The sequence below is a fragment of the Acinonyx jubatus genome, chromosome B1 (genome assembly GCF_027475565.1).
Source record: "Acinonyx jubatus isolate Ajub_Pintada_27869175 chromosome B1, VMU_Ajub_asm_v1.0, whole genome shotgun sequence".
In the NCBI taxonomy this organism is placed as follows: Eukaryota; Metazoa; Chordata; class Mammalia; order Carnivora; family Felidae; genus Acinonyx; species Acinonyx jubatus.
The window spans coordinates 181,311,981-181,337,901 of NC_069382.1; the positions used below are offsets into that span (position 1 = coordinate 181,311,981).

Consider the following 25,921-nt stretch of genomic DNA (forward strand, 5'->3'; position numbering starts at 1 on the left):
GGGATAACAGGTACCTACCCCCCAGGTTCTGTGAGGATTAAAGGAGGAAATACACATATGTGGCTATCAGCCTAGAGATCTAAGAAACTGATAGACTGTGATCAGATTACTCTTAGAGAAAGCAAAAAAAATACTGCTTCAAATACTGTCATGTAAAATAGTGAAGTTCTGACATTTAATGGTTGCTATTTTGTTTTCATCCCTAATAATGCTGGATAGTTTTACTATATCAACATCTTAAGATCCTAGAGAATGAAAGGCACACGTACACCAAGAACCTACAACCTCAGAAGAACAGTTAAGCATCATTATGCTTTCAGAAATTAACAAATTGGAATCAGAAAAAGATTGCTCTCACTAGCAGGCTCTATAATTTTCTTCCCAATATCCTAGTTTCTATATGGTACAAAACAGATAATATAAAGAATACCTGAGAATAAATAATCTTACTACATCACAGTTAATATCAGGGTGTTTTCTATCATGGGAACATCATACTGTTTGCTATTCTGCTGTTTCTCTAATCAACTACAATAGACACAAAAGATCTAAAGAACTGAGATACAGGGGCGCCTGGGTGGCGCAGTCGGTTAAGCGTCCGACTTCAGCCAGGTCACGATCTCGCGGTCCGGGAGTTCGAGCCACGCGTCGGGCTCTGGGCTGATGGCTCGGAGCCTGGAGCCTGTTTCCGATTCTGTGTCTCCCTCTCTCTCTGCCCCTCGCCCGTTCATGCTCTGTCTCTCTCTGTCCCAAAAATAAATAAACGTTGAAAAAAAAAATTAAAAAAAAAAAAGAACTGAGATACATATTCAACAACTGTTCAGCAACACTCATAGCTAATACATTGGTCTCAAATTAAGTATAAACATGGCCAAATTCTATTAGGTTCACTAAATACCTTTAAGGTGGTTGCTATTTTGAAGAAAATCATACCACTGGTTTCCTTCTGTGTTAGGAGGTGACACAAGATCATCATCTTCATCTTTCAAGTACTAGAAACACAGAATTAAAATTTTAAATGTCGTAAACCAAAGAAGCAGGCTTCAAAAACTTTATACAGTTAACATTATTTTTTTAATGTTTGTTTATTTTTGAAAGAGAGCCAAAGTGTGAGCTGGGGAGGGGCACAGAGAGAGGGAGACACAGAATCTGAAGGAGGCTCCAGGCTCCGAGCTGTCAGCACAGAGCCCGACACGGGGCTCGAACCCATGAGCTGTGAGATCATGACCTGAGCAGAAGTCAGATGCTTAACAGACTGAGCCACCCAGGCACACCTTAACATCATTCTATTTACTAAGTGGTTCCATCACATTGGTATTATTCCAAGTGAAATGACCAAAATCTGCTAAATGCCAAGACGCTAAACAAACTACAAACTACTGAAAGATTAGAACACTACAGATTCAGGGACCGTAAACTGAATTTAAATTTTGTGTTCCATTTTCATGAAGTACACTTAAATCATCTATACGTGTGTGCACGTGTACATTACAAATTAATTTTAGAAGTATCACCTGTCAATCTACTCTAGGGCAGTACTTCACAGGGAAGGATGGTGGACAGACCCCTGGAAGTCCCAAAGATGCCTTAAGGGTCAGTGAGGCTGATACTATTGTTATAGTAGCAAAATGTTATTTGCCCTTTCAACTGTGTTGACATTTGCACAGATGGTCAAAAGCACAGGTGGGGAAAACTGCTGGTGCCAGGAGTCATGGTGGTAGCCTTGAACCACACGAGTGGTCACTGTATTCCTTTTTGCCACATACTGACGGTTCCCATTAGTATTTAATGAAGCTATTAAAATTATTGATTTAGTTAGATCTCAACCCTTGAGTACAGATCTTTTTAATATTCTGTGTTACAGAATTGGGAAGCATACATAAAGCACCTTCACCGATACCAAAGTACAATGGTTACCACAAGGGAAAGCATTTAAGAAATTGTCTTGGCTGTGAGTGAAGCCAGGCACTTTGTTGCTGTTAATGGGATTCCTTTCTTCCTTGAAAGAATGACTGGCAGATAGGCTATGATGATTCATACATGGGTATTTGGTGGATACTTTCTTGAAAATAAAGTAAGCCTGTCACTGTAAGCAGAATAACTGGCAGTATTTATTGCCAATAATAACATTTAAATATTCATGCAAAAATTAGAATTTTGGAAAATCTGTATCTGCCACCGTGTGCTTGACAGCCGTAGCACTTGAAGATCATCTGATGAAACTGGTGCTGATATTCATAAAACCTGACTTTTAGATACTGCGTGGAGAAAGGCGTCAGCATTTGGAAGATCTGAACAACTCAGCGAACCAGTGTTTTCCAAATGACCAACACATGCTATTATAAAATCATGCACTAGTGAATGATCCACTCAAAGCACAAGACAGATGAATGGATTTTAATGTATCAGAGTAGGAAAAGTTCACTGATGCAATTTTAGATTCCACATTAAAGCTAACCTTTAAGATACTATCTCTTAGCAAGACTTGGTTGAATATCAAAAAACATCCATAATTATCTAGAAAAGCTATTACAATACTCCTCCCTTTCTAACACCTATGTGAGGCCAGATTTTCTTTACATACATTAACCAAAAAAACTCATCACAACACACAAAAGAAACAGCTATGAGAACCTGCATTCTATTACACCAGACACCAAAGAGACTTGCAAATCTACAAAACAATGCCACTCTTCACTAAACTGTTTTGTAAGATGTATTTTTCATTAAAAGTATTTATATTAATACGTAATGGTAAGTGGAATTACTGTTACTTTTAAGTAATTTTGTATTCTGTTTAATTCCTAATACCTAATAATATCTACCATTGATAAACATAACCCATATTAGCAAAATCTCTTTGGGGTCTTCTATGTAAAAGAGTTATAAGATCAAAAAGTTTATAAAAACTGCTACTCTTCGGTTACTTTACCATCAGAACAGGGCTGCTATCCAAGTTGGCATTGTATTATTTTCTAGAAACTCTGGATAACAAAGACTAACACTGCTAAAGTTTTAACATTAGTTTTTAATAATTTTTTTAAAAAGTAATAACTAAGTTCAATCAAAAGCCCGTACCTGACCAACTTTTTCAACGTTAAAGTATTTTCCTTTTCGATTATAAAGGTCTGGAGCCTAGAAAGAATAAGCATAATTTAACTCTTACATCAACTCACAAAAGAAAAAGAAAAAATTCTTTTAAAAAAAAATTATTAATGTTTATTTATTTTTAAATAAATAGAGACAGAGTGCAAACAAGGAAGGGGCAGAGAGAGAGGGAGACACAGAATCCGAAGCAGGCTCTGGGCTCTGAGCTGTCAACACAGAGCCCTATATGGGGCTCAAAATCACGAACTACAAGACCATGACCTGAGCCAAAGTTGGACACTTAACCAACTGAGCCACTCAAGCACCCCCAAAATATTCTTAAACTTAACCAAAACCCTTATTTTTTAAGAGAGCTATTAGAGGCAGCTATTCTTTTCTTTTACGGATTGTACAACACACAAACAAAAGTTGAATTTACAGGCTCTAAGATGAGTACTGCCATTAATTAGTGCAATAGTTTATAAACAGCACAACTGCTAAGAATGTCAATTAAATTGGATTAAATGTTAATTACTTCTATCACCCAGGTTTATTGCAATTATTAAAAAAAAAAACATTATACAAATACCAATTTCCTACCTCATTGAAATGTTCAGTAAGAAATTCAGCAACAAATGTAATATCTTTTTGAGTCATCTATCAAAACCAAAAAGGAACAAAAACAAAAACAAATTAAGATAAAGCTTCCCAATATCTTGTATCATGTAATGTAATATCTACTAAAAGCTATGGTATGAAGAGGCAAAGTTCCTTCAAAGAAATAACAATATAAATCCAAAAGATTATGCAACTGTGAGAATATGAAATCTTGAAGCTCTGACAAACAAGTCATTAAACATTTAAATCCATTTTCCAATCAGCTAACCCAACAGCTACAGAATTCTTACGGCCTAAAGTTATTATTTTAGAAATAAAATACTAATTTATTTAGTAATTTACTTAGTATTTACTGTTTAGTGATTTACTATTGTGCTAAGACTGGTGTGCAGGGTGCCTGCTTTGGGAGAGGAGACTGTGACCCAGATAAGCAACCTCAACCTGAGCTAAGAGCTGATGCCTCGGGGTCGGCCTCTACTTCTTACAGTGACCCTGCCTCCATTTCAGCCCTCAAAAATTAACACGCTGAGGTCCCCCCAACAGTCAACACACTTTATCTCCTCAAATAAAGGTAAGAGTAATATCGGAGAAACAGCTAACGTGGACCTCCCTGGTTTGCAAGGCCAGTCACCCGCAGCGTAAAAGATCTACTTCTTGTCAGAGTCTAAGAATGACGATCCTGAATTCATCCAGTCCACTGAGGCTCAATTTAATGTTCTCCATTTTTTCAGGCCCCAAATGACCTAAATCTACCTGCATGAGAGCTAGGAAAGAGGTGAGAATGAGTGAACTGCAGAAATCAGGTGGGAATTTGGCCCTGGTCTGAAAGATTTTACTTAAAGTAAATTCCACTGCCACCTGTCTCAATCCTTATAAAGAGAAACTACTGTTTACCAGACATCAACATAGGTAGTAATATCTAAAGTACTAGATTTCCCAGGAAAATAAAAATGCATTCAAGACCTAAGGAAGTGAAAGAATACAAGCACCCTACATAATACAAATTATCAAATTTTATATAAATATGAGAACTATAAAATTAGACAGCCACAGTTAAAGGCATTTTGAGAGATGAAAAAACAAACTTCTTAAAAAAAAAAAAAAGGCTTACTAAGATATCCTTAGCATCTATAGCCTCACATCTTGTAAACTAGTAACCATGTAAGAATACCAAGGTGACCAGCAAAGCTGAGCTCAACCAGAGCCACATTAACACACTGGAAAACGTACTACCACGAACTACCTTATTCAGCTCCGGAAGCACGTGGTCTTCTGTCATTCTCAACATCGCTGAAAACAGAAGTTAAAAAACTGTCTTTAAAGGAAAACTACAGACATAACTATAGACACATTTCAAAGACAAAATGTGTTTCACTGGACTAAATCCTCAATATTCAACAAGGAAAATCACCAAGGAAAACTTACTCTTCTTCTAAAAACTAATGCGTGAAGAATTTAAACTTGATTTGTATTTTCCGGTTCAAAATGGCTGGTCTCATGATCCTGAACTATTATCTTTTATTTTCTCCTTCAACTCAACCCACTGCCACTCCAGACAGGCCAATCTGACTGCTGCCTTGTGTGAAGACTGTGCAGGGAATCCTCTTCTAACATATGATATTTCTTCTCATAAAATCTGCAAGCACTTCTTGCCTCCAAAAGCCTTAGAATACCCAACAAACATGTTTCTTTCCCTTGGGTTTTCTGTTACACAAAAACATTTGCACTAAGATTTACATGCATATACGTACATTTACGTATATTTATATACTTTCTTTAATCTGTGGTTGATTCATATTGTCCTTTCAGAGGGCTGTGTTTTTTTATTTTGTCCACCTAAGTCAAGGAGTATGCTGCATGTGCTTTTACAGAGTGTTTGAATATCCCTCTTAATTGCTTTTGGTCAGGAATAAGCATGCTGGATGTGATTCTGCAAATACATATTATTTTAGAAATTGTTCTTAATTACTTCAAACTTCTAAATTATCTAAAAAACAAGACATAATCTAGTTCCATTCACTCATTCATTTACTCACCCCAAAATTACTATGGGTGCTAGGAAGATATCAGTATAAAAGAGGTTCCTGCCTTCATGGAGGTTACATTTTACAAAAGAGCAAACCAAGGATGCACAGCATCCTAACCAGTGGCAGAGCCGAGATTATAATATAAGCAGGTCTCTGGGGCTCCTGGGTGGCTCAGTCGGTTGGGCATCCGACTTTGGCTTAGGTCACAATCTCACGGTTTGTGAGTTTGAGACCCACATCGGATTCTGTGCTGACAGCTCAGAGCCCAGAACCTGCTTCAGATTCTGTGTCTCCCTCTCTCTGTGCCCCTACCCCACTTGTGCTGTCTCTCTCTCAAAAAAGAAACATTAAAAAAATTAAAAAATTAAAAAAAAAAAAAAATCAGGTCTCTAGTTCTCCAGTCCAGTGTGCCTTCTACAATGCCCTGTTCTAATGGGAAGGACTAAGCAGTAATTCATTTCTCCTCTAATCAGGCTTCTTATGAGAATTAGGACATGCAGTAGGAACATAAACTGCCTAAAGTACCCCAACAATTATGAGTAAAACCCAACCTCATCTGTAAAAGAAAGTCATTTCTAAGATCCCATTCAGTTTTAACATTGTAACTCATTCTAATTAACATCTCTGATATTAAACAGGCTGGCCTGATAAACACTCTGGCTCCCCATTCTGGCTAGCGTTGGTACAGCTTTGAGGAAAAAAATAAAGAATTTTACATGCCAACATCTGTAGATCACATTCTTTTTTTCATAAATGCAATTATATTAGGCCGACAAATACAAGTCTGTTTATAAGATATCTGAATTGAAGAGTCAGGCATTTGTTTAAAAGATGTGAGCACATTACAGATAATTTACTTTCTATTTTATTTACCCTTTAGAGTTTTAACAAACTCAGATAAATCCCATTTATAACTAAATTTTGCCTATGTTGGAAGGGAATGTATGCTGGATTATTTCAAAGATATTAAGAGGGGTCACAAAAATAGTACAAATGGACCTACATAAAATACACTGTAGAGTAAGCATTAAAACACTTAATGTCAAGTCAATAAATACCGGTTAACTACCTGCAAATGAAAAGAGATACTGTGGAGATACAAAGAAAGGCTACCAATGGTCTGCATTCTATTTAGCTAGGGCATTAGCGTCCGATAGGAAGGATAGTGGAAATTTTCTAGTTCGGTGCTGTTCAACATGATAAGCACTAACAATGTATGACTACTGAGTACTTCAAATGTGGATAGCATGACTACAGAACTTGAACATATAATTTATATAATTCCAAGTAATTTAAAGAGCCACAGGGGGCTATTGGCTATGATAATGTACAGCACAGATCTAGAAACAAGATCAGGAATAAAACAGGAAACAAGCTACTCAAGGACAGAGGCTAGTCTTTGTATTTTTCCCCCCTTTCTTTAAAAAAAAATCTAACTCCAAACAGTGCCTAGTACATAGTAGAGATCCACATATGTTATTTTAACCTAAGCAGACATTACAAGATTAGGAAAAAAAAAAAAAAAAGGTTAATCATCAGTGAGTGAGAAACCATCAAAGCTATAAGTTACATCTGCGGGGAGCTGGGGCCGGGTGGGTGTGCAGAGGAAATAAGACTGGCCATGTGCTGAAAGCTGGTGAACCAGTGAAGGGTAGAAGACGGTTCATTTATACCATTCTCTGTTACAGTTACTGGAAATTTTACTAGAGTAACTTAAATATTCTAAATTGATACTCCCACAATTTTTAAAGAAGCATTAAAGTAATGTTTCATTCAATTAACTTACCCACATAAAGCCAGCGGAAAAAAGCTTTGAAGTTTTTCATACTACTATCTATAACTCTGAAAAGAAAAAATAAAAGAAATCAGAAATAAAATTATTATACAGGGTTCATGTACCACTGTTCAATTGTTGTGGGATACAATAACCCTTACCATTCTATTTTATCCTATCTGGAGGACATCCAAACCTTTAGAAAAGATATTATAAATCAAGCACATTCCTAAAAATAAAGCTTCAGGAGAGCAAATCCTGGTTCTTTTCAAAAATAAGGCAAATAGCTCAGATTCTGACTGGTTATAACAGCCTTGCCACAAACTGTGTAATAGTCTTTCCCAGCATTCAGTCAAGTATGAAATCCTTTTCCAACTTTGCAAATAAAAGAAGTCAGAAAAAAACCACTTTCAGCATTATTCTCAGTTAAAAAAAATACTCACTGGTCAGTATGAAGAAAAAACATCAACGCCAACAGAAAAAAACCATTATTACCTATTTGTACTATGTCACTACCTCTGGTATCAGTGGACATTATTTCTGGAAGTTGGAAGCATTTTTGATGCTTACAGTAACTGATCTCCAAAAACTGAATTTCCTTGAGCTTTACACAAATGCACCCCTCAAATTCCAATGTTATAGGTGGAAGCCATCTTTGTCTTGATCAAAAGGCTTCTAAATAAGGACATGGGTATCACTTCTTCTAAAAAATCTCTGTAAGTTCACATCTACAAACAAGATAACTACTCTAAGTAATATGCATTATTCACTCCCAAGTCTCAAAGTCCCTTCCAAGCAAGAAGTTCCATAATACTACTGAGACGTGGGTCAGCATCGTTAACCTATCTCTATACAGTAAAACAGACTGCCACGTTTATGGGACCAAGCAATGTAATCAAAACGCTCCTGTGGCAAAAATGAAAAAAGAAAGAAAAGTTCCTTTCTGCCTTTCCCAATCAATACTCTGACCCCTACTGCAGGCAATCCCTGCTGTTACAGGGTAACATCAAAGTTCTCACTGCCTCAATTTCCCCACCTAGCACCTAAAATAATAATGCTACTTCGTCCAAGGGATCAAGAAGCAAAATGAACTACCTTTCGTTCATATTGAAAAGTGATCACAGAAAGCTTGATATTTCATATTTACTCTCTGTAAATATGGTTAGCCAAAAAATAATCAACACACAGGAAAAGCAAAGTCATTTCTCCTCTCGTTGTGTATTCTTAGCACAAGTGTCTACAACCTCTACCTTCTAAAACCCCGTTAACATGGTAATGGATCGGTGGGGAGGCGTGCGTTATAAACTCACGAAAACAAAGAGGACGGCAGAAAAGAAATCAATTTCAGAAGTGTCAGAAAGGGCACATGACTGATGAGGCTCAGCAGAGGCGGCTGCATTTTAGAGAATCCATGGAGAGGACCCCGGAGAAGAGCAATCCACCCCGCAGAGTCCCAGGGACTCTCAGACCCTGGACATGTCAGGTCCACAACAAACGAATGGGGTTCTTCCAAGAACCCGAATAAGCCGGGAAGAGTGGAGGTGGCTCTGTGCGAGCGCTGGCGGCCACAGCCAGCTTTGCGTTCCGCACTCAGGCCAGCTTTCTGTTGCCCCTGCGTACAGACCTTCCACGCGCTTTAAACTGCCTCATGAATCAAGAGGAGGAAATTGAGCATCAGGTATTTGAAGAAAGCTCGCAACCAGAGACCAAGACAAACCCAGGAAGTGGAAATCCTTCAGGGGAACAGCACACTTCTAAAAATATCTAATTAAGGTCCACAGGGATGTGAAAAGATGTCATCTACAAAACAAGAGCATGGCATGCCACTCACCAACAGCCACCTATCTTCCCAGTGACCTCTCTCCAGGACCCCAACCTCCGTCTCACGAAGACCACTGCCTACTGGTTCCACCACCTCTCATCCTGCCTCCCACCCACACCAGCTCCCCGCTTCCTCCTAAACCAGCTTATATTCAAGGTTCATTTTAATCATGCTCTGGTTTTAATTCCCTCACTCCCCTGTCGCTTCCCCTCAGTCACCAGGCCTACCAAATCTGACCGCTCACCTGCTCCGTGCCCCAGCACTGTCAGCTGACCCCAGCCAGAGAAACCCTGCAGCCGTGGGGACGGCTCTCACTTCCACACTCATTCATAAGCACTAACCCAGGGCCCTCGGCACCACCAGCAGCCGCCTGTTTAGTCGCCTGTTCACCCTCCCGCTAGACAACCGGGTCACAGCTTTTCCTTTATTCCTAAACCACCTCCCCACCCTTACTTTCAGCTGCCGACAAAACATTCCTATTTCATTAAGACAATCAGGACAACGGGAAGCGAATGTCCCCAAGCCCCACGTGCTCATGTACAAGCATCTGGGTCCCTTCCCACAGCCTTCTCTCCTGTAATTGTGGATAAGCTCTTGTTCCGGCCCACTCCCCCATGCACCACATGGCCATCCCCTCCCACACTCCTGCCCCAGCGATCCTCTCCTCAATCTGCCAGCATCACTTGTTCCCCTTTGAGGAGAACATGGCATCATGTATAAATACGCTCTAACTTATCCCATCGTAAGAAGACAGACCCGACAGCGGCTCCCAACTACTGGCCATTCCTTTACAGCCAAACCCCTCAAGAGACATTTGCTGTTTTCTTTGCATCTGCTCTCATTCTGTATCTGCAGAGGGGCTCAGAGGGAGGCTGATGGGAGAGTAAAATGCCACTCTAATTGGTGAGACTCTTGTTATTAGCTTGTTTAATTATCTTTAAACTGTAAAGATATAGTTTTGATAAAAACTTAAAAACTCACTTTAAGAAAATCATGACAATTTGCTGGGTTCTTACTTCTAAAAAAAAGAGTAAAGTGTTCTCAGGTCAATGACGCCAGGTAACCCCTCATACTTACTGAAGAAGTTCATTTGCCTTGAGTATGAAAGAACCCACCGCAGTAATAGCATCTAAAAAGAAATAATTACATGTCATTTGTCAAATGAGGAAAGCGTGTTTAATGTATTCTATGGAACAATTAAGTTACCTTCGATTCCTGCAGCATCCAGTCCAAGAGGTTCGTATTTTTGCTTCCATGAAGCCATTCCTTTCAGTTCACTCAAATGGTACAATAAAGACTCAGAGCCACTATCAAAATGGAGCAGAAATAAATTACTGTCACTACCATCATCAAGGTGGCAGACACTGGCTACCTTGCCTAAACATTTCTAAACTTCCAGAAATAAAAACTGAAAGCAACCTTAATTTTCTTTCTATGAGAAGTAATTATTTCTCAAAATTTTCTCTAAGATGGTAGCAGAATCATTTGGTCATCGTGACTGAGATGAATATATGACCACAAGGTTAAATTCTGTAAGATCAAATTATGTTCCACAGTCAGCCCTGGCACTTTTAAGACAGTCATGTGGCCATCTTATTCACCCAAAAGCCATCAGTGTAACATTCAACAAATACTGTTTAAGCTCTGACTTCAGGTCAAGCACTGTGCTACGTGCTAGGGACATAATAGTGAACAAAACCTCATGGCACTGACAGTCTAAGGGGGAGGACAGTCACGGCCACACAGTCAGGCAGAGTGTCATTCCAACTACCATAAATGCCTTGGAGGAAATGCATACGATGCAGGTGTAATGAAATAACCTAATTTGGGGAATTGGGAAAGATTTCTCGGAAAAAGTGGTATTTGAGCTGAGACCTAAAGAGTGTGAGTGAGAACTGGGTGGGAGCATCCCAGAAGGCAAGACAGATGCAGAGAAGCCCTGGGTAGGAAGAAAAAATGTCAAGTCTGAGAAGGTCACCAGTGTGCATGAAGCAGAGAGGCAGGCGTGTTAAAGGCCACGCAAAGGTTTAGGTCCTAAGAGCCACAAGAAAGCACTGGAGGTTTTTAAGTAAGAGTGACATGGTCAGAACTGCTGTGGGGAATAGATTTGAGGGGCACGAATGTCCTTGTGGACCGGAAACCAGGCCAGAGGGCACTGCAGTGATCCAAGGGACAGGCGACGTAGAAAGGGCTAAGCACTCAGCATAAAGGAATTTATCAAAATTTAAGTGAAACACTGAACATTCATATGCAAACTGCTTCACCAAGGGAGCTGGGGACAGAAACAGAACAAGACTTAAAGGTCAGAGACACAGTCTAATTGTGACACTTAGTAACTTCAGGCCAGCCATACAACCATTCTGGATTTCAGTTTCTTTTTGTGTAAAAAGGAGGACAATAATTATCAATACCTTGTCAGGGTGTTAAATGTACAAAACAAACAGTATGCTTGGTAAACTCTAAAATGATAAACATATTTAACTTCACTGCTTAAAAAAGGGTACATCCCTTTTTCAAAATATACCTCCTGGTTGTCTGGCTGAGAAAAACCCAGACAGAGAACCTAGACTGGTAAAAAGATGTCTGAAAATGATTTGCAGCATTACCATTACTGATTCTTTAAAAGTCTTGGGCATTCCGAGATTCCCCTCAAGTGCCAATGCAACAATTTTAGCTAGAAAAGGCTCAAAATGAGAATGCCAGATGATGAAGGAACACCGACACCACGTACATATAGATGCAACACCAAAAATTCAACACCACCTTCATACCTCTGTAAGTGACTTATAACCAATTTTTGTATACTGGAATATGATGACTCTATAGACTGGCCAAGCTTTTTTAAGCCCTAATTAAAAGAAAAAAATATATTTAGCATATAAGATATTGCATGCTGCTCTAAAAAAAATTAAGCACGTGAAGATAGCCATTTACATAAAAAGATACTTTATCTGCACCTTTACTGTTAACTGGTTCATTAAGAGGGTCTGAAGTTCAGCACTACAATGAAAAGAAAAGTATTTTTAGTCTTCTCCATTCAAAATGTGAATGCATCACTTAAAACTTTTAAATTTCAAAGCAAAAACATTTTTAAACAAAATAAACAAAAAGAAATAGTCCAACAAAAATTAAGACTTTGTTATACTCACAAAAGGACAGAAAACATGAAACAATAAAGTCCAGAAACAGACTGAACTACATTTAACAGGTACTGAATGCTAAAACAGCATTTCAACAAACCCCTAAGGACAAAGTGTGATACTCAATAAATTACGTTGGGCAATTATCTAAACCTTAAGAGAAAAAGAAGTCAGTCTTCCACAGCATATAACCAAATAAATCACATCTGAAACATGAGAATAGAATATAACATAAACCATAAAAACACTCTAGAAGAAAATACAGATCAATCTTTGAATACTCTTAAGATGGAAAAGGCCTTTTTAAGAATAACATGAAGGCAGATACTGCAAAGGAAAAGACTGATCTGACCATATAAAATTCAATGTTTTTATACATTTAGAAATATATATATTACAGACACAGAAAATGATTACATTTACATAAAAAATACATAGAAAAGTCTAGAAAGATATATACTATTTTTTACTCTCGTGCACCAGAATTTTCTACTTTTTTTTTTACAATGAATATGAATTACTTTTGAAATAAAAAACTACTGTAAGAAAAGAAGAAAAAGCAAGGGCAACTAGTGTGAGTTTACTACCTTGCTTTCCCCCACAACAGCAAGTGCATGAATTCATCTTGCACTGAAGTGGTTGTGCTCTTCTCCTAGACAAAACGGATAAAATAATGACGCGTATTTTGAAAATGATAAGCATATGTGTGATTCAAAATTAAAATTACAGGAGCAGGACTCCCTTCCTTTTCCTTAACCTTCCTTCAAATCCATATTTAAACTGATTACGTGAATTATCAGTTAACGGAAAATGGCCGGTCAGCTCTTCCAACAACCCTGGCCTCACTCTCCCCTCCACAACCTGTCCCCACCTACACTGTACCAGTGGGAGGAAAGCCTGTCCTCTCAGGAAATAGCGTGAGGTCAGACCGAGCCATCTGCGAGAAATCCTGACCTTAGCCTTTTCCAAATCGGACCAGTTCTCCCCTGGCATCTCATAAAGCAAAGGAGGACATCATGCACTCTTTTACTCCTTCCAGGGAAAACGTCACCAACAGTACCTGAACGAACTTGGTGAGACGAGAATCCATCTGCATCAGTATTTCTTCCCACGCTTCACACATACATGTTAGTGACAAATTTATATACTATTATCAAGAAGAAAAAAATAATAAAACAGTAAAAAAAATATGTACGTAAATCAACGTGCTAATATATGCTTTTTATTCTCAACTATCTTAAAGCAATCCAGAATTTACTTTCAATCATTTTTAACTCAGCCTGAGAAAGAGAAGACCACAGCTAATGCTTGATAATCACTTAACCATCAAACATTCTGAAATTAAATTTTTATCTGGTAAAACAGACATCCTCCAGCTTTTTATGTATGTTTCATATACACTAACCGTCAAAATGCTGGTTTAGTCAGCTATTCAATTTTCAAACAGAATCCTTAAAAAGACACTGATCTCCAGAAATCTTTCACATCAAGTAAGTCAGTGACTGCGTCAGACTGAAAAAGGAAGGACCCAACTGTTTGTAGCTCCTCTATAGAGGGTCCATTTCTAGACATCTGGGCTGGCCTCGTGTCTTGCTATGACCAACAAACAGAACTGACACTGAGTCCAAGGCCTCAAATGGTTTCACACATGTCCACTTGCACTCGACATCCCTGCTGAGGCCACCATGTCACAAACAAGCCTGGGCGAGCCGTCTGGAGATGACAAATGTGGAGCCATCATGAGTAAGGGACACTGAGACCAGCCAGCTGACCACTGACACATGACCAGGCCCTGCTGAGATGAGCTATACCTGGCCCAGAACAACAGAACCTTTTGCTGAGCCCAGCCCAAATTGCTGGGCTACACTGACCTACAGTACCACAAGCTAATATGGGGTGGGTTTATTATGCATAAAAAGCAAACTGGTATGAGAGCTGTTTTCCATAATGCTTTATTTGCAATAAAAATTAAAATTCAAAAATGTTATTTCACTCACAGGAATATTTTCAAAAGATTTAAACTACTTTTTTCTTTCCTTCTGGAGAAAAAGAGATGGGTGGGAATAGATTTTCAATTAAATCCCTTTTTCTTGCTTTAAGGGATATTTATTATTAGATTATCAAATAGACATGTTCACACCACAGATAGTTAGCTTTACAGAATAAAATCTGTGTTTTATTTATAGACTGTTAAAAACTTAGAGTAAATATTCACATAAAACGAGACAGAAATAAATACCTGTAAAAGAGCTGAAATATGAGTAAACTTTCTAGCCATCCGCGTTACTTCAGGTAAGAAAGAGTACAATAGATTGGTTTCAAGCTGTAAAATCAAAATAAAGTGCGTTATAATTACACACTTCTTTTAAAGATTAAAAAAAAAAGTCCCTCCCAGCTCAAAAAAAAAAAAAAAATCCTACAGTTTAGAAGAGGAGTCGAGGTCTAAATTATCAGAAAGACGATGACCGAATTCTGCTCCATTGGAGCCTAACAGAACAGAACCTTAGGATTTTCTAATCTGCCATGGTTAGCCGGGCACAGCTCACCCTCTCTAGGTTAGCAATCCCCTCTCCATAGCTAAATAAAGATTACACACTATTTCCTAACACTATTATGAGGAATTTAAAAAATGATTACAAATACATATAAAAAGTTTTTTAAAAACTGTATGTTCCTGATAAACACGTATTAAATATTTATTGCAATGGTACAAGAATTATCGATCAATAAAGCTGTTGTTTAAAAGAATATCCATTACAAACTTCAAAGAAATAATCAATCATTTTAGTATAGCACCAAATGCAATCCTAGAAGTCCTATTTCCACAGAACTTTAAGAGGAAGAGCAAATGTGAACAACTATTCCAGGGAATCAGGAAGTCCAGGGTCCCCCCAAGCTCTGACAGAACGATGAATACCGGAAAGCCTCCTATACAGCGCATTCTGCATCCTTTTGTTCTACTTTTGTTTGGGAATTCATGCATCCTGAGGCTAAGTGGCTGGGTTATCTGGTATAAAAATCTAGGGAAGGGACATCTGGCTGGCTGAGTTGGTGGAACGTGCGACTCTTGATCTTGGGATTGTGACCTCGAGACTCACGCTGGGTGTAGAGATTACTTAAAAATAAAACCTTTAAAAAAAAGAAAAAGAAAAAGAAAAAGAAAATCTAGGGAAGATTTTCTTAAAGGCAAGGGCACAGTCTAAATACTCCATAGAAGTCGACACAGTTTCCACAATCTACAATACAAACAGCACACAGCACAGAAAGTTTTTGCCAGCGTTAAATGATCATCGTCCACAAAAGGAAATGTGTCGGTTAAGAGCACCGACTCTGGAGCCAGACTGCCCAGGGTCACTTCCTAAATGTAGGACAACACCGAGCAAGTGCTGCAGTTTCTCCGCGTGCCCGTTTACTTATCTATAAAGTGGGGATAATAACAGAACCTACCTATTAAGTGGCTGTGAGGATTCAAAAGGACTACAATGAATCACTCAGTACTTGGCACATATTAAACACTTAATAAATATTAGCTATTATTATTATTAGGACCCGAGTCCTAAGAACACACTTGGTACATAGATAAACTGGTTTAGCAGCCAATTAACATGGTCATTAATAAACCATCAAAACACTGTTTCCATGAAAACTATCCTGGGCCATGGTAATAACAGTGTTCACTAGAATAAGATTCTAAATATGAGATTTAGAAGCTCCAAGCTGTTGTCATTTTTTTGCTTTGTTTTAATAACCATTAGAATCCAAAGACGAGGATAATAAAAACCTATCAAAACCCTACAAATCTGTATTTACTCTCTGCTGCGACCAAGTTTCAATACTCACCTGGAAGTATGAAACCTCTGAGGCACCACCTGCAGAAACCTCTGTGACCACGGATAACGATTTCAAATCACTAGATAAACATAATGCAAGACAAGTACCGACGATCTGTAAAACAGTCAAATACCCTGCTCTGTTTAGTATTATTGCTAGGCTGCATCTGCTTACAATACAGGAAACAAAAATTCACAGAGCTCTGAAAGCAGAAACACACATGCGTGGCTCCTCCCACGCCTGTGGGACACGAAGGTATGTGTCTGCCTCGTCCACAAGGAGACACACACGCACACACCCCTCCATCAAGGTCCCAAATCAAGTGTTGGAGAGCCAACGATATTTCCTATCCCTCTCAGGAATGGCAAGAAGAGGACAGAAAAGCTAACAGAGAAGACCGAGACTTAACAACCACGGCAGACCCAGTACGAAGGGAAGATGGCTTCTGTGATGTTCCTCACACCCCGATCACAAACTGTAGCTCCCACCCGGACTACAGGCTACAAAAACATTCAATCATCATCAAGTGTGTCCCACACATCTTTTCGTTATCAAAAATTTGACTAATTCCACTAACAGTCCCTGTTCTTCATAGATACCATTGGACTACTATTTTATCTTAGTAAGAAAATTATTCTCCTAACATTTAACAATGAAGAACTCCAATAACTGAAACGGAGGAAAAAAAAGGCTAGTGTCTCATTCTTTTTCCATGAATCAGTTGGCTGGTGTATTCTAGGCGGTATATTCTGAGAAATGGTATCGAAAAATTTAAAGGAAAACTTACCCCCGTGACTCGAGCAATTTTGAACATTCCATACGCATAAAGCTCAATAAATCCAGAGCTTCCTCCAAGGACAAGAATATTCAGCCTAATTAAAAGTAATGCAACAAGCTGAGGACAACAGAGAAGATTGAGTTCTTAAACTGAGACAGAAATTGTCCTTGCTCTCAAATAATCTGCAAGCTGAGGCTCCCCTACAGGAAAGCTGAAACACCAAATTCTCCAATAGTTCATATTCAATCATAGTAGGCATACTCCTTTTTTCAAAGGAAGATAAATTTGCTCTAGCCTAAAAAGCATCAGTTTATAGGAAAATAAGGATACAGTATTTTCATAACCACTGCATTATATACTCTCAATCACAACACAATCCTTTCTAACACAAAGTGCCATCAGCTGTATCATGGCTCTGATGCTACATGTATATTAAAGGGGCTTTAAAAATTTGGAATATTTAAACTTCAATTTTAGAAACTCCAGTAACTTCTACTTCCTTTACTTATTAAAATAAATCAAGGTACAGTATAGCATTATTAAACTTGACACAATCCAAGACCACACAAAAACAAGTAAATGATACTCATGCCTGTATACTGTTTTGAGGTTTGTCAGCAATGAAATACCATGACAAGTAAAGGAACTGCCCTTGAAACCCTAAATTCTGCCTCAAGTAGCAACTTAAAGACATGAGACTTGTTAAGATCTTTGCAAGATTTACCTGACGTCTCCCAAAAGCTTAATAATTTCATCAGAATTTTCTTCACTAAAATATAAAAATAAATTAGGTTACCTTTCAACTACATCTTTCAACTAATAAAAGATTATCTTAATTGAAAATAAAAAGGCAGAGCTTACCTAAATATTTTTGAAGTGTTGCTATAACTAGAGAAAAACAGAGACTGGTGTAAAAACAACAGAAATGTATTTTTTAAAACACATGAGAAAAGTATCACAGTATTAAAAGTAAAGAGAAATCTGCGATGAAATTAAACTCTGATACTTACTTTTTTGGCAGTGTAGGTAATTTAGGTAAGAGAAGATTTGATTCATCTTCAGCATTATAAAAGGATGTCAGAACACTGAAAAGAAAAGCAGAGGCATTACAAAAATACCAAAGATTTTACCTGTCTTTCCATTAAAAAATAGTATTTTTAAAAGAAATACTCAGTTTTATATATTATACGTTATGAAGTAAACAGATGCACACATATTTTAGTATTGTAAAACAGTCATTATGGCAATCGCAAACAGGAAACAGAAAAATAGGAAATTCCTCACTTACAAGGGGCTTTATTTCTGCCAAAAAAAACAAAAAACAAAAAAACCCAGCCACTTTATACTTAGAGGAACAAATATTAATCAACAATTTTCTCTAGGTATTCAGTTTTAGATACTAAGAATTTATGATATTTATGAACATATGAGTACCAAGAATAATTTTAGAGAACACCGCAGTTACCATATCATTTAACTGTGGGTTCAACAGCTTATATACATTTGGGGAACTGACAACCTGGCAGGTATATGAGATAATACTACGTATTCTGAAATACAGTACAACCTTGGATTGAGGGTAACTTGTTCTGCAAGTGTTCAGCAAGAGGAGCAAATAGTTCTAATAAGTTTTAACTTGATAAACAAGAGAAGTCTTGCAATACAAGCTGCACCTGACACCAAATGTCACATGATCATAACTGAGCCAATGGTTCTTGAAATGTGCTTTGATATACGAGTGCTTTGGATTACAAGCATGTTTCTGGACCTTGCAAACCAAGGGTTTAGTGTTAAGTCTTATCTATCCCCTCTTCTGAATTCTACCTCCATATTAAGGTTAGTAATAAATGAGTGAAAAGGTGAAAAAGTGGTGACTTGGCAAACCTTTTTTCCACTTTCATACAAACTAGGTGCCCTTTGAGACCCTGGAATCTCCATATTATATTTCTAAATTATTAGTAGAAAGTATGTTAGGGATACACTTTGCAGGTACCTAGAATGTCACAGAAATGACACGGCATACTCTGCTCCTCTAAGCATCTATATATTCACGTGACCATTTGCTTACCCTGATGATGATGGGTAGCACATATCTAAATTTGCTATATTCACTGTTTTATCTATAGTGAATTTCAAACACCATGTTACATCCTTGTTATCCAATTCTTCACAGACCCGCCCTTAGTTAATCTGATATTAACTTAAAACTTAATTAGAAAGGAAAAGCTACTGAAAACAAAATTACCATATTTCCTAAACAAAAAAAGAAAAAACCTTTATTTTCAGTATTAGCTAAACCCACCTATCCTTTACACCATCTTTACTGCAAGCCTGGTGTATTATTTGATTGTAGACTAAGGCAAAAAGTTATTTTCATGAAGCAAGGAAACTATAAGGACCATGGATACAGAGAGAACTCATTTAGCATCAGAACAGAGTGCTCAATTTAGCACTTTTTGTACTCAGGGTATCTACTAAGATGCAAAAAAACAAAGCTCTGCCAAAAATAGATGGTGGAAAGAAAAAGAACCTCAATTTGCTAATTAGTAATTTTAATATCTATTACTTGAAAGTATAAATCACTGATATAAACTCCTAAAAATAAAAAAGCAAAGAAAAATCTTAGCCATTCAGGCACTATTGGTCCAGTAAAGAAAACACACATTTTTAGAAGAAAAAAAATCTAACAAAGCATTACAAAAATGTCATCTTGATAAACTTAAAACCCAAAGTTAATGCAATGTGTCCATGGTCAACACTCAGAGAGTCTTAAGTCTCCATGTTAAAAAACGGAAGCTGCACGACTGCCCTGCTGTAACTATCGGGGTTCTCTGTTTAGGACTCCACCTGCTTTCTGCAGTCACTTCCATCCAATGCATACAAGAAACTGGAGCCTCCACGGAAAAAGAGTGCAAGCTTTCAGGTTTTTCTACATCACACAGAACAATTTTCTTGGTGTCAGCAAGAGCAAAGGCCAAAACTGAAACAAGAAGAAACAATCAGGATAAATTATAGCAACGTTCCAGAAAACTAAAGGGATATTTCACTTCTTGTCCGGTTTTACTATTTCAAATGTATCATAATCATAGAAATTATTTAACCTAAAAATCCTTCCTCTAAATAATATTTTAAAAACTGAAAGGTATCTTTGCACATAGTTTTGCTGTTATCTAAGCTTATTTGCAAATGCTCAAACGTTCATGAGCGACTTACTACTTTCTCGTGTGCTGCACTTAACATCTTACACCTCAAAGCCTCTGGACCGGAACCCTGTTACCAAGCGGAAGATACAGGTCTCAACAGATAAACAACAGCATATCACCAAGATTTGCTTGTCTTGGAAGTAATTCCATCTGCTTGGTTCTTAGAAGGTTTTATATTTCTTTTGTTTCTAACCCTTAATGAGAAACAAGGCCATCAAATACTGAGGTGAGTTCTTCCTTTCACTGTGGCTGAATTATATTGTACAGTTTCTCCACATAAGTCATTGATATCTTCATAACAAACCAAATTTAGGAATTTCTAAGTAGACGGCTTTGAGTTTCATTGTATACCAACACATGCAATTTTGCTGGATGTGAGGCAATCCAGGTCTCCTCTTCAAAACAAATTAAAGCAATCTTGAAATAATCACTACCTAACTTTATTTCACTGTCCAAAAACACAAAGCTTATTTTTTAATGATTAAGAAATCATCTATCTATATGTGTGTGTGTGTGTGTATACATACACAGTGTAATCAACATACACTGACTTTCATGATTTATATTTGAGGCTCTGGTGTTTTTGGATGAATAGTACAAGATCTCATGATGTTATTTATAAAAACCCTCTAATTCTACACATACTTTTTTTTTTTTTTTTTTTAAATAAAAGATAAAACAAGAGCTGAATAAATGGAGTACAGCCAGAAACAGCTGAGGCTTTCAGGGTGTTTTTGCATACTCATTTATATTTACAAGAAAAAAAAATGAGCGATGTGGAATACATATCATTTTACAAAACAATTCAGCTTTTCTTCTTAAAGCACCAATGGTAACAGATGAACTGTAAGCTGTACAATTTACAGCATCTTACTGTATGGACTGTATGTGCACAACAGCTCAAATAACTACTGTCATTGTAAAACAACAGGGAAGGAGAGAGTTTACTTGTCAAAGCCATAACAAGCTACAAAATAAAGGGCACCAGGAGAAAGGTCATACAGAAATGGAAGGAATGGGGTCAGAGCTGAGAGTTCTTCGGGTGAGGCAAGCATTCGTGAAGACAGAATATTTATGAGCCACACATTTAATGTTAACATACAATTTTGGGAGAAAAGGCCACAGTGGCACTGAACGGACTAGTGGATGGAAGATGAGCTTGGGCCATCAGTGCAGGACAAAACAGCATGAAGAATAAAACCTAAGTATTTTGCATATTCCATCAGATTTCACTTTAGGAGTTATCTTTGCCAAAAGTCAGATTTCTCTTTAGAGAGATCTCTGCCAAGAAACAACATAGTAAAATTAATCTCAGTTCTATGAAAACACTTTAAAGCATTCCAAAAAACAAAGTTTCCAAACTGATATTAAGTATACAATAAAAATATAATAAGCACAATAAATTCTTTCTGGAAATAAGATTCCTTTACAAAATTCTTCTTGTGAATAGTAATGTATTTTTAAATAATTCGGTTATTACGTTTGCCATCTGGTCTCCAAGCCAGGCAGGTCACTTCCTTTCCTGTATTTTCATTTGGTGGAAAACTCCAAACTCGATGAAAACTTGCAAGTCGATGAAGTAATACCTAAGACAAAGCAGATACAATGGCAAAAAATAAAAACTCCATTTCCAAAGATGAAATAAACCTAGATCCCTGCTATAACATCTTTAAAAATAATCTCAAGTAGGGGTGCCTGGGTGGCTCAGTCAGTTAAGCATCCGACTTCGGCTCAGGTCATGATCTCGTGGTTCCTGGAGCTTTCTGCCATCAGCGCAGATCCCACTTTGGATCCTCTGTCTCCCTCTCTCTCTGCCTCTCCCCCATGAACATGGGCACGCACATACACACACACTCTCTCTCTCAAAAATAAACAATTTAAAAAAACAATCTCAAGCATAATATTTACTAACAGAAGAAATTAGAATTTAGAAAGGTCTAAATGAACTTAAGGTATACTCAAAAAGATGGGTGAAACAAGATCTAATTTGATCCTGTACTCTACATTTTCCTATCTTCTAGGTCAACAGGAGACTTATCTTTTAGTAAGGAATGAGGTTGTCCAAGAAGATGATGACAAAAAAATAACATAAACAGCACTAGAAAGGTAGCTGTAATATGGTCAAATAACACTAAACTTGGAATCAGACACCTCGGTATTGAACTTCAGCTGTGTCACTTAATGGTCATAGAGCTTGGACAGGTCACTTATTCTAAATTTCCACTTCCACTTGGGTAAATTCCCACCATGGAGGGTCAAGATGGTGCCTACTGAGTCAAAACTAAGGCTGCCCCTGCTCTATCCTCTATCCAACCATTGAAAAGAAGGAAGAAAAGGCCTCAAAACTGCACATGCTCCCGAAGACCCTTCCACACCGTCTCAGTTCCCCACACCACAGCTTCCCCTCTCCCTGCCCTGTCTCATAGCGCCCTTCACTCTCAGTACAGGGTCCCCCACAGGGAAGCCAAGCCTCCCAAGGAATCCTTCATCCACTAAGCTCAGTGCTTTTTGGAGCCCATCTCTGCCATTCCCCACTTCTGAAACGCTTCCTCTGTGCCCTCTGGAATTCACGGTCAGGTACCCTTAAGGTGTCATCTTCATTCTCTTCTCTGAAACATGCTCCTCACCCAAGGACACCTTTTCCCTGCAGGATTCTCAGATGACAGCCATTTTGTACCCCATGTTCCCCATACTACCCGGTCAGGAGATGAAGTAGGTTTCCTCCTTGATGCCCAATGCCATTTCTGGATGACTTTTCTTCTCTAAAATCCTCTAACTGTGAATCAGACCCAGTCACATCATGCTACCTACTATCCGTCTTAACTACAGTCACCTATAGACCCCGAGGCCATTCTCCTCATTCCTGGAAGATCTGGACTCCTCCCTGCCTCATTCATGCTCCCCAACGCTATTCATCATCTTTCCTGGAGATTTCAAGAGCTACGGTGTCCTGGCTTTTCCGTTCTCAACTGCCTTTCTTCTAATGATGGCGTCTTCAACTCACCTCCGTAACTCCCAGGGTCATGCCCTTAACCTTATCATCATTTCAGCTACAAGTGCCGCCATAATGTTCCAAACCTCCCACCTTCCATCGTGCCTCTATCCTTCCAGCTCATCCCTACTAACCAACTGCAATTCTTCCACCAGGTGGGAACCATGTCATACAACCCACTGATTCCACTTACTCACTGTCGCTCACTCACACATGCTACTTCCATACTTAATCACGTTAGAATCCAAGGTTCATCATTATAATCGCTCCTCTTCCGTGTAACTTTAACTCTCTTGCATCTCTCTTGCTAGGTCACACTTGCAAAACAACCCTGGTTAAACCCAACCATGCCTGCGCCCACACAGTCCAACAGAACAGCAGAGACACAACCATGCTCACTAGGTTCCCTCTCAAACTACAAGACCACCAACCCCCCGTGGCTCTTAATACTGACCAGCAATCTTACTACACTTCCCTAGTCCACTTGCCTTGTCAGCCTTTCATACCCCTTTCTCCCCAAACTTCCAATATTTTCTTCTCCATCCTACACAGCGCTCTTTCTTCTTCACTGAGAACATGGAAACAAGTGCCCACTATTACACCCACACACCTAGTCGCACTCAGGCCCCATTCTCGCCCGTCCCTCCTACACTAGGAGCTGTGTGGCTGTACTGTCTGCAATCCTCTCTAGACCATGAGGATTTCTGAGGGACAGTGGCAAAGGAGAGAGACCAGAAGATTTCATGGAGGGACTTGAGAGAGGAGACATGCGTACCCGGTGAGAAGTCATTAGGAGTCATTATAGTGGTGCAGCTTTGCAGGCTGCTAAGTGTTCCTTACCACCTAGTTTCCAAGCTTGTCTGCACACAACACAACTCCCACCTGGCCAGGCAACCATCAGGAAATGTGCCAAAAGGCCAAAGGAGGGAAGATGCACAGCTGAAGGTTTCCTTACACAATGGCTGCCAGGTAATTAGAAACTCTCAGGAGAAAGGCAGACACAGCGGATTTAGACTTGATGAAGCTACAAACAAGAAATGCCCACTGAGGACACTCAGGGACCTTTCACTCTCTTGCTAAATTTAAAGGTATTTTTACCAGGAGGCAGCTATCCGACCCACGGTATAGAGCTTGGACAACAGATTCTAGATTTTGAAACACGTCCTCTGTGGCGGCTACATGCACGCACATTTGCAGCTACAGGATGACAGTAACTCTTCTTTCTTCTGTTACTAAACCCTAAGCAAATTTAGGGTAAGGTCTGTGGCTTTACTACTATATCTGGTTCATTAGTGTTGCCTTATGGGCTTTTAAAAAGCCCATTTAACAAATAAATGACTCAAGGACACTTGGGAATGCAGCACTGTGCGAAAACTGTTGTTTTTGCCATGGAATAGGGAAAATGGGCCCATCAATGATCCTTCCCTTATAGGAGCCCTTACACTTTCACTTAAGGTTCACAGCTGCTTGGAAAGGGCGTGGTACACAGGCGGCCCGGCAAGTCCACAGAACGGGAAACTGAGGCTGGGGCAGTCTGCAACGCGCTCGCTGTCAGGTCGGGCTCACTCACCTCGCCCGCCGTGTTGGCCAAAGCGATGAGATCCCGCTTGGGTGACCAGACCAGGAAAATGATCTCCTGCGGCAGCTGCTTCTCTCCCACCACCCGGAAGGATGGGAAACAGGTCGGAAAACGCAACATGGGGGCGGCCCCGCAAGGACACGCCAGTCGGAGGCCGGCAGGGGCCTCCCGCAGCCGCCCCGCCCTCGGGCCTCGCCGGAGAGCTCCGACCCCGGCTGTACCTGCGAGACCCGCCCCCTCAGCGGCCCACGCTGCCCGGGAGCCCTCTCCCGCCCTCCACCCACCGCGCGCCCGAACCTGCGCACCGCGCCGCCGCCGCCGCCGCGCGCTCCGGGCACTTCCGGCGTCCGGACTTCCTCGCGAGAGGACCAGGAGGCGCGGGCGGAGGGCGCGCGGGCGCGCCCCCGAGGCCGCACGCCTGCTCGTAGGTGAGGCGTGGTCACAAGCGTGTGCGCGCGCCCGCCGGCCCCGGCCCGTTTCCCCGAAATTCGCCCCCTCGGCGTCGATGCTCAGGCGTAGGTTTGGGAGTGAGGCCTCAGGGACTGCGGGGGTAAGAAAAGGAGCGCAAACTTTTGGTACTCATCGGCCGGTGCCTGCATTGACAGCCTGTAAACGGGTTGTTTTCAGTCCCGGTTAGAATCACCTGGAGAGATTTTTTTTAACCCCGCCCCGGTAGCACCCCAGACCAATTAAAAGAGAATTGATACGGAATGCGACCCAATATTTATTAAAATTGTAGGTGATCCCAGTTTGCAGCCAAGGTGGGAGGGCCCTGCTCCAAAACCTCTGAGTAGGCGTATATCCCGATTATCCCATTAAGCGTCAACAGTTTATTGGTGGGAGTAGCCCCACCGTAAAAAATGGGGGCTGTGGCCTCGGAGCTACCCGAGGATCTACTAGGACAAAGTATCTGGGATCCGCAAACGCACGGGGCATGGACTCTGCCCTAAAAGGCTTACTGGTCAGCTTGGCCAACTTGTAAGATGTCTCTTTGTGCAGGACAAATTTAAAGGTCAGCATGTTCGAAAAGTTAACGGAAGTTAGGACTCTGGTTAAGAATGTGACCGGAT

At 39.6% G+C, this 25,921-nt stretch overlaps 1 protein-coding gene across 2 annotated transcripts in view; it reads right to left on the reverse strand.

The window, feature by feature from the left end:
* ANAPC4 (anaphase promoting complex subunit 4) overlaps positions 1–25,141 on the reverse strand; it is a 33,238-nt gene extending 8,097 nt beyond the window's left edge. Inside the window, exons 1-20 of one of the 2 annotated variants that reach the window (XM_027048984.2) lie at positions 24,843–25,141; positions 21,761–21,866; positions 19,925–20,057; positions 18,088–18,162; positions 17,939–17,965; positions 17,802–17,846; positions 17,087–17,171; positions 16,309–16,413; positions 14,708–14,791; positions 13,529–13,615; positions 13,056–13,120; positions 12,286–12,328; positions 12,100–12,176; positions 10,535–10,635; positions 10,406–10,457; positions 7,519–7,574; positions 4,949–4,995; positions 3,688–3,744; positions 3,079–3,135; positions 899–992 (exon numbers count right to left, since the gene is read on the reverse strand). In XM_027048984.2, the coding sequence (XP_026904785.1) occupies positions 899–992; positions 3,079–3,135; positions 3,688–3,744; positions 4,949–4,995; positions 7,519–7,574; positions 10,406–10,457; positions 10,535–10,635; positions 12,100–12,176; positions 12,286–12,328; positions 13,056–13,120; positions 13,529–13,615; positions 14,708–14,791; positions 16,309–16,413; positions 17,087–17,171; positions 17,802–17,846; positions 17,939–17,965; positions 18,088–18,162; positions 19,925–20,057; positions 21,761–21,866; positions 24,843–24,971 (1,525 nt within the window). In that variant the 5' untranslated portion in view covers positions 24,972–25,141. Of the gene's footprint in view, positions 1–898; positions 993–3,078; positions 3,136–3,687; positions 3,745–4,945; positions 4,996–7,518; positions 7,575–10,405; positions 10,458–10,534; positions 10,636–12,099; positions 12,177–12,285; positions 12,329–13,055; positions 13,121–13,528; positions 13,616–14,707; positions 14,792–16,308; positions 16,414–17,086; positions 17,172–17,801; positions 17,847–17,938; positions 17,966–18,087; positions 18,163–19,924; positions 20,058–21,760; positions 21,867–24,842 lie in introns of both variants that reach the window. The other variant, XM_027048915.2, reaches the window with a different exon arrangement.
* Between the last annotated feature and the right edge of the window lie 780 nt (positions 25,142–25,921).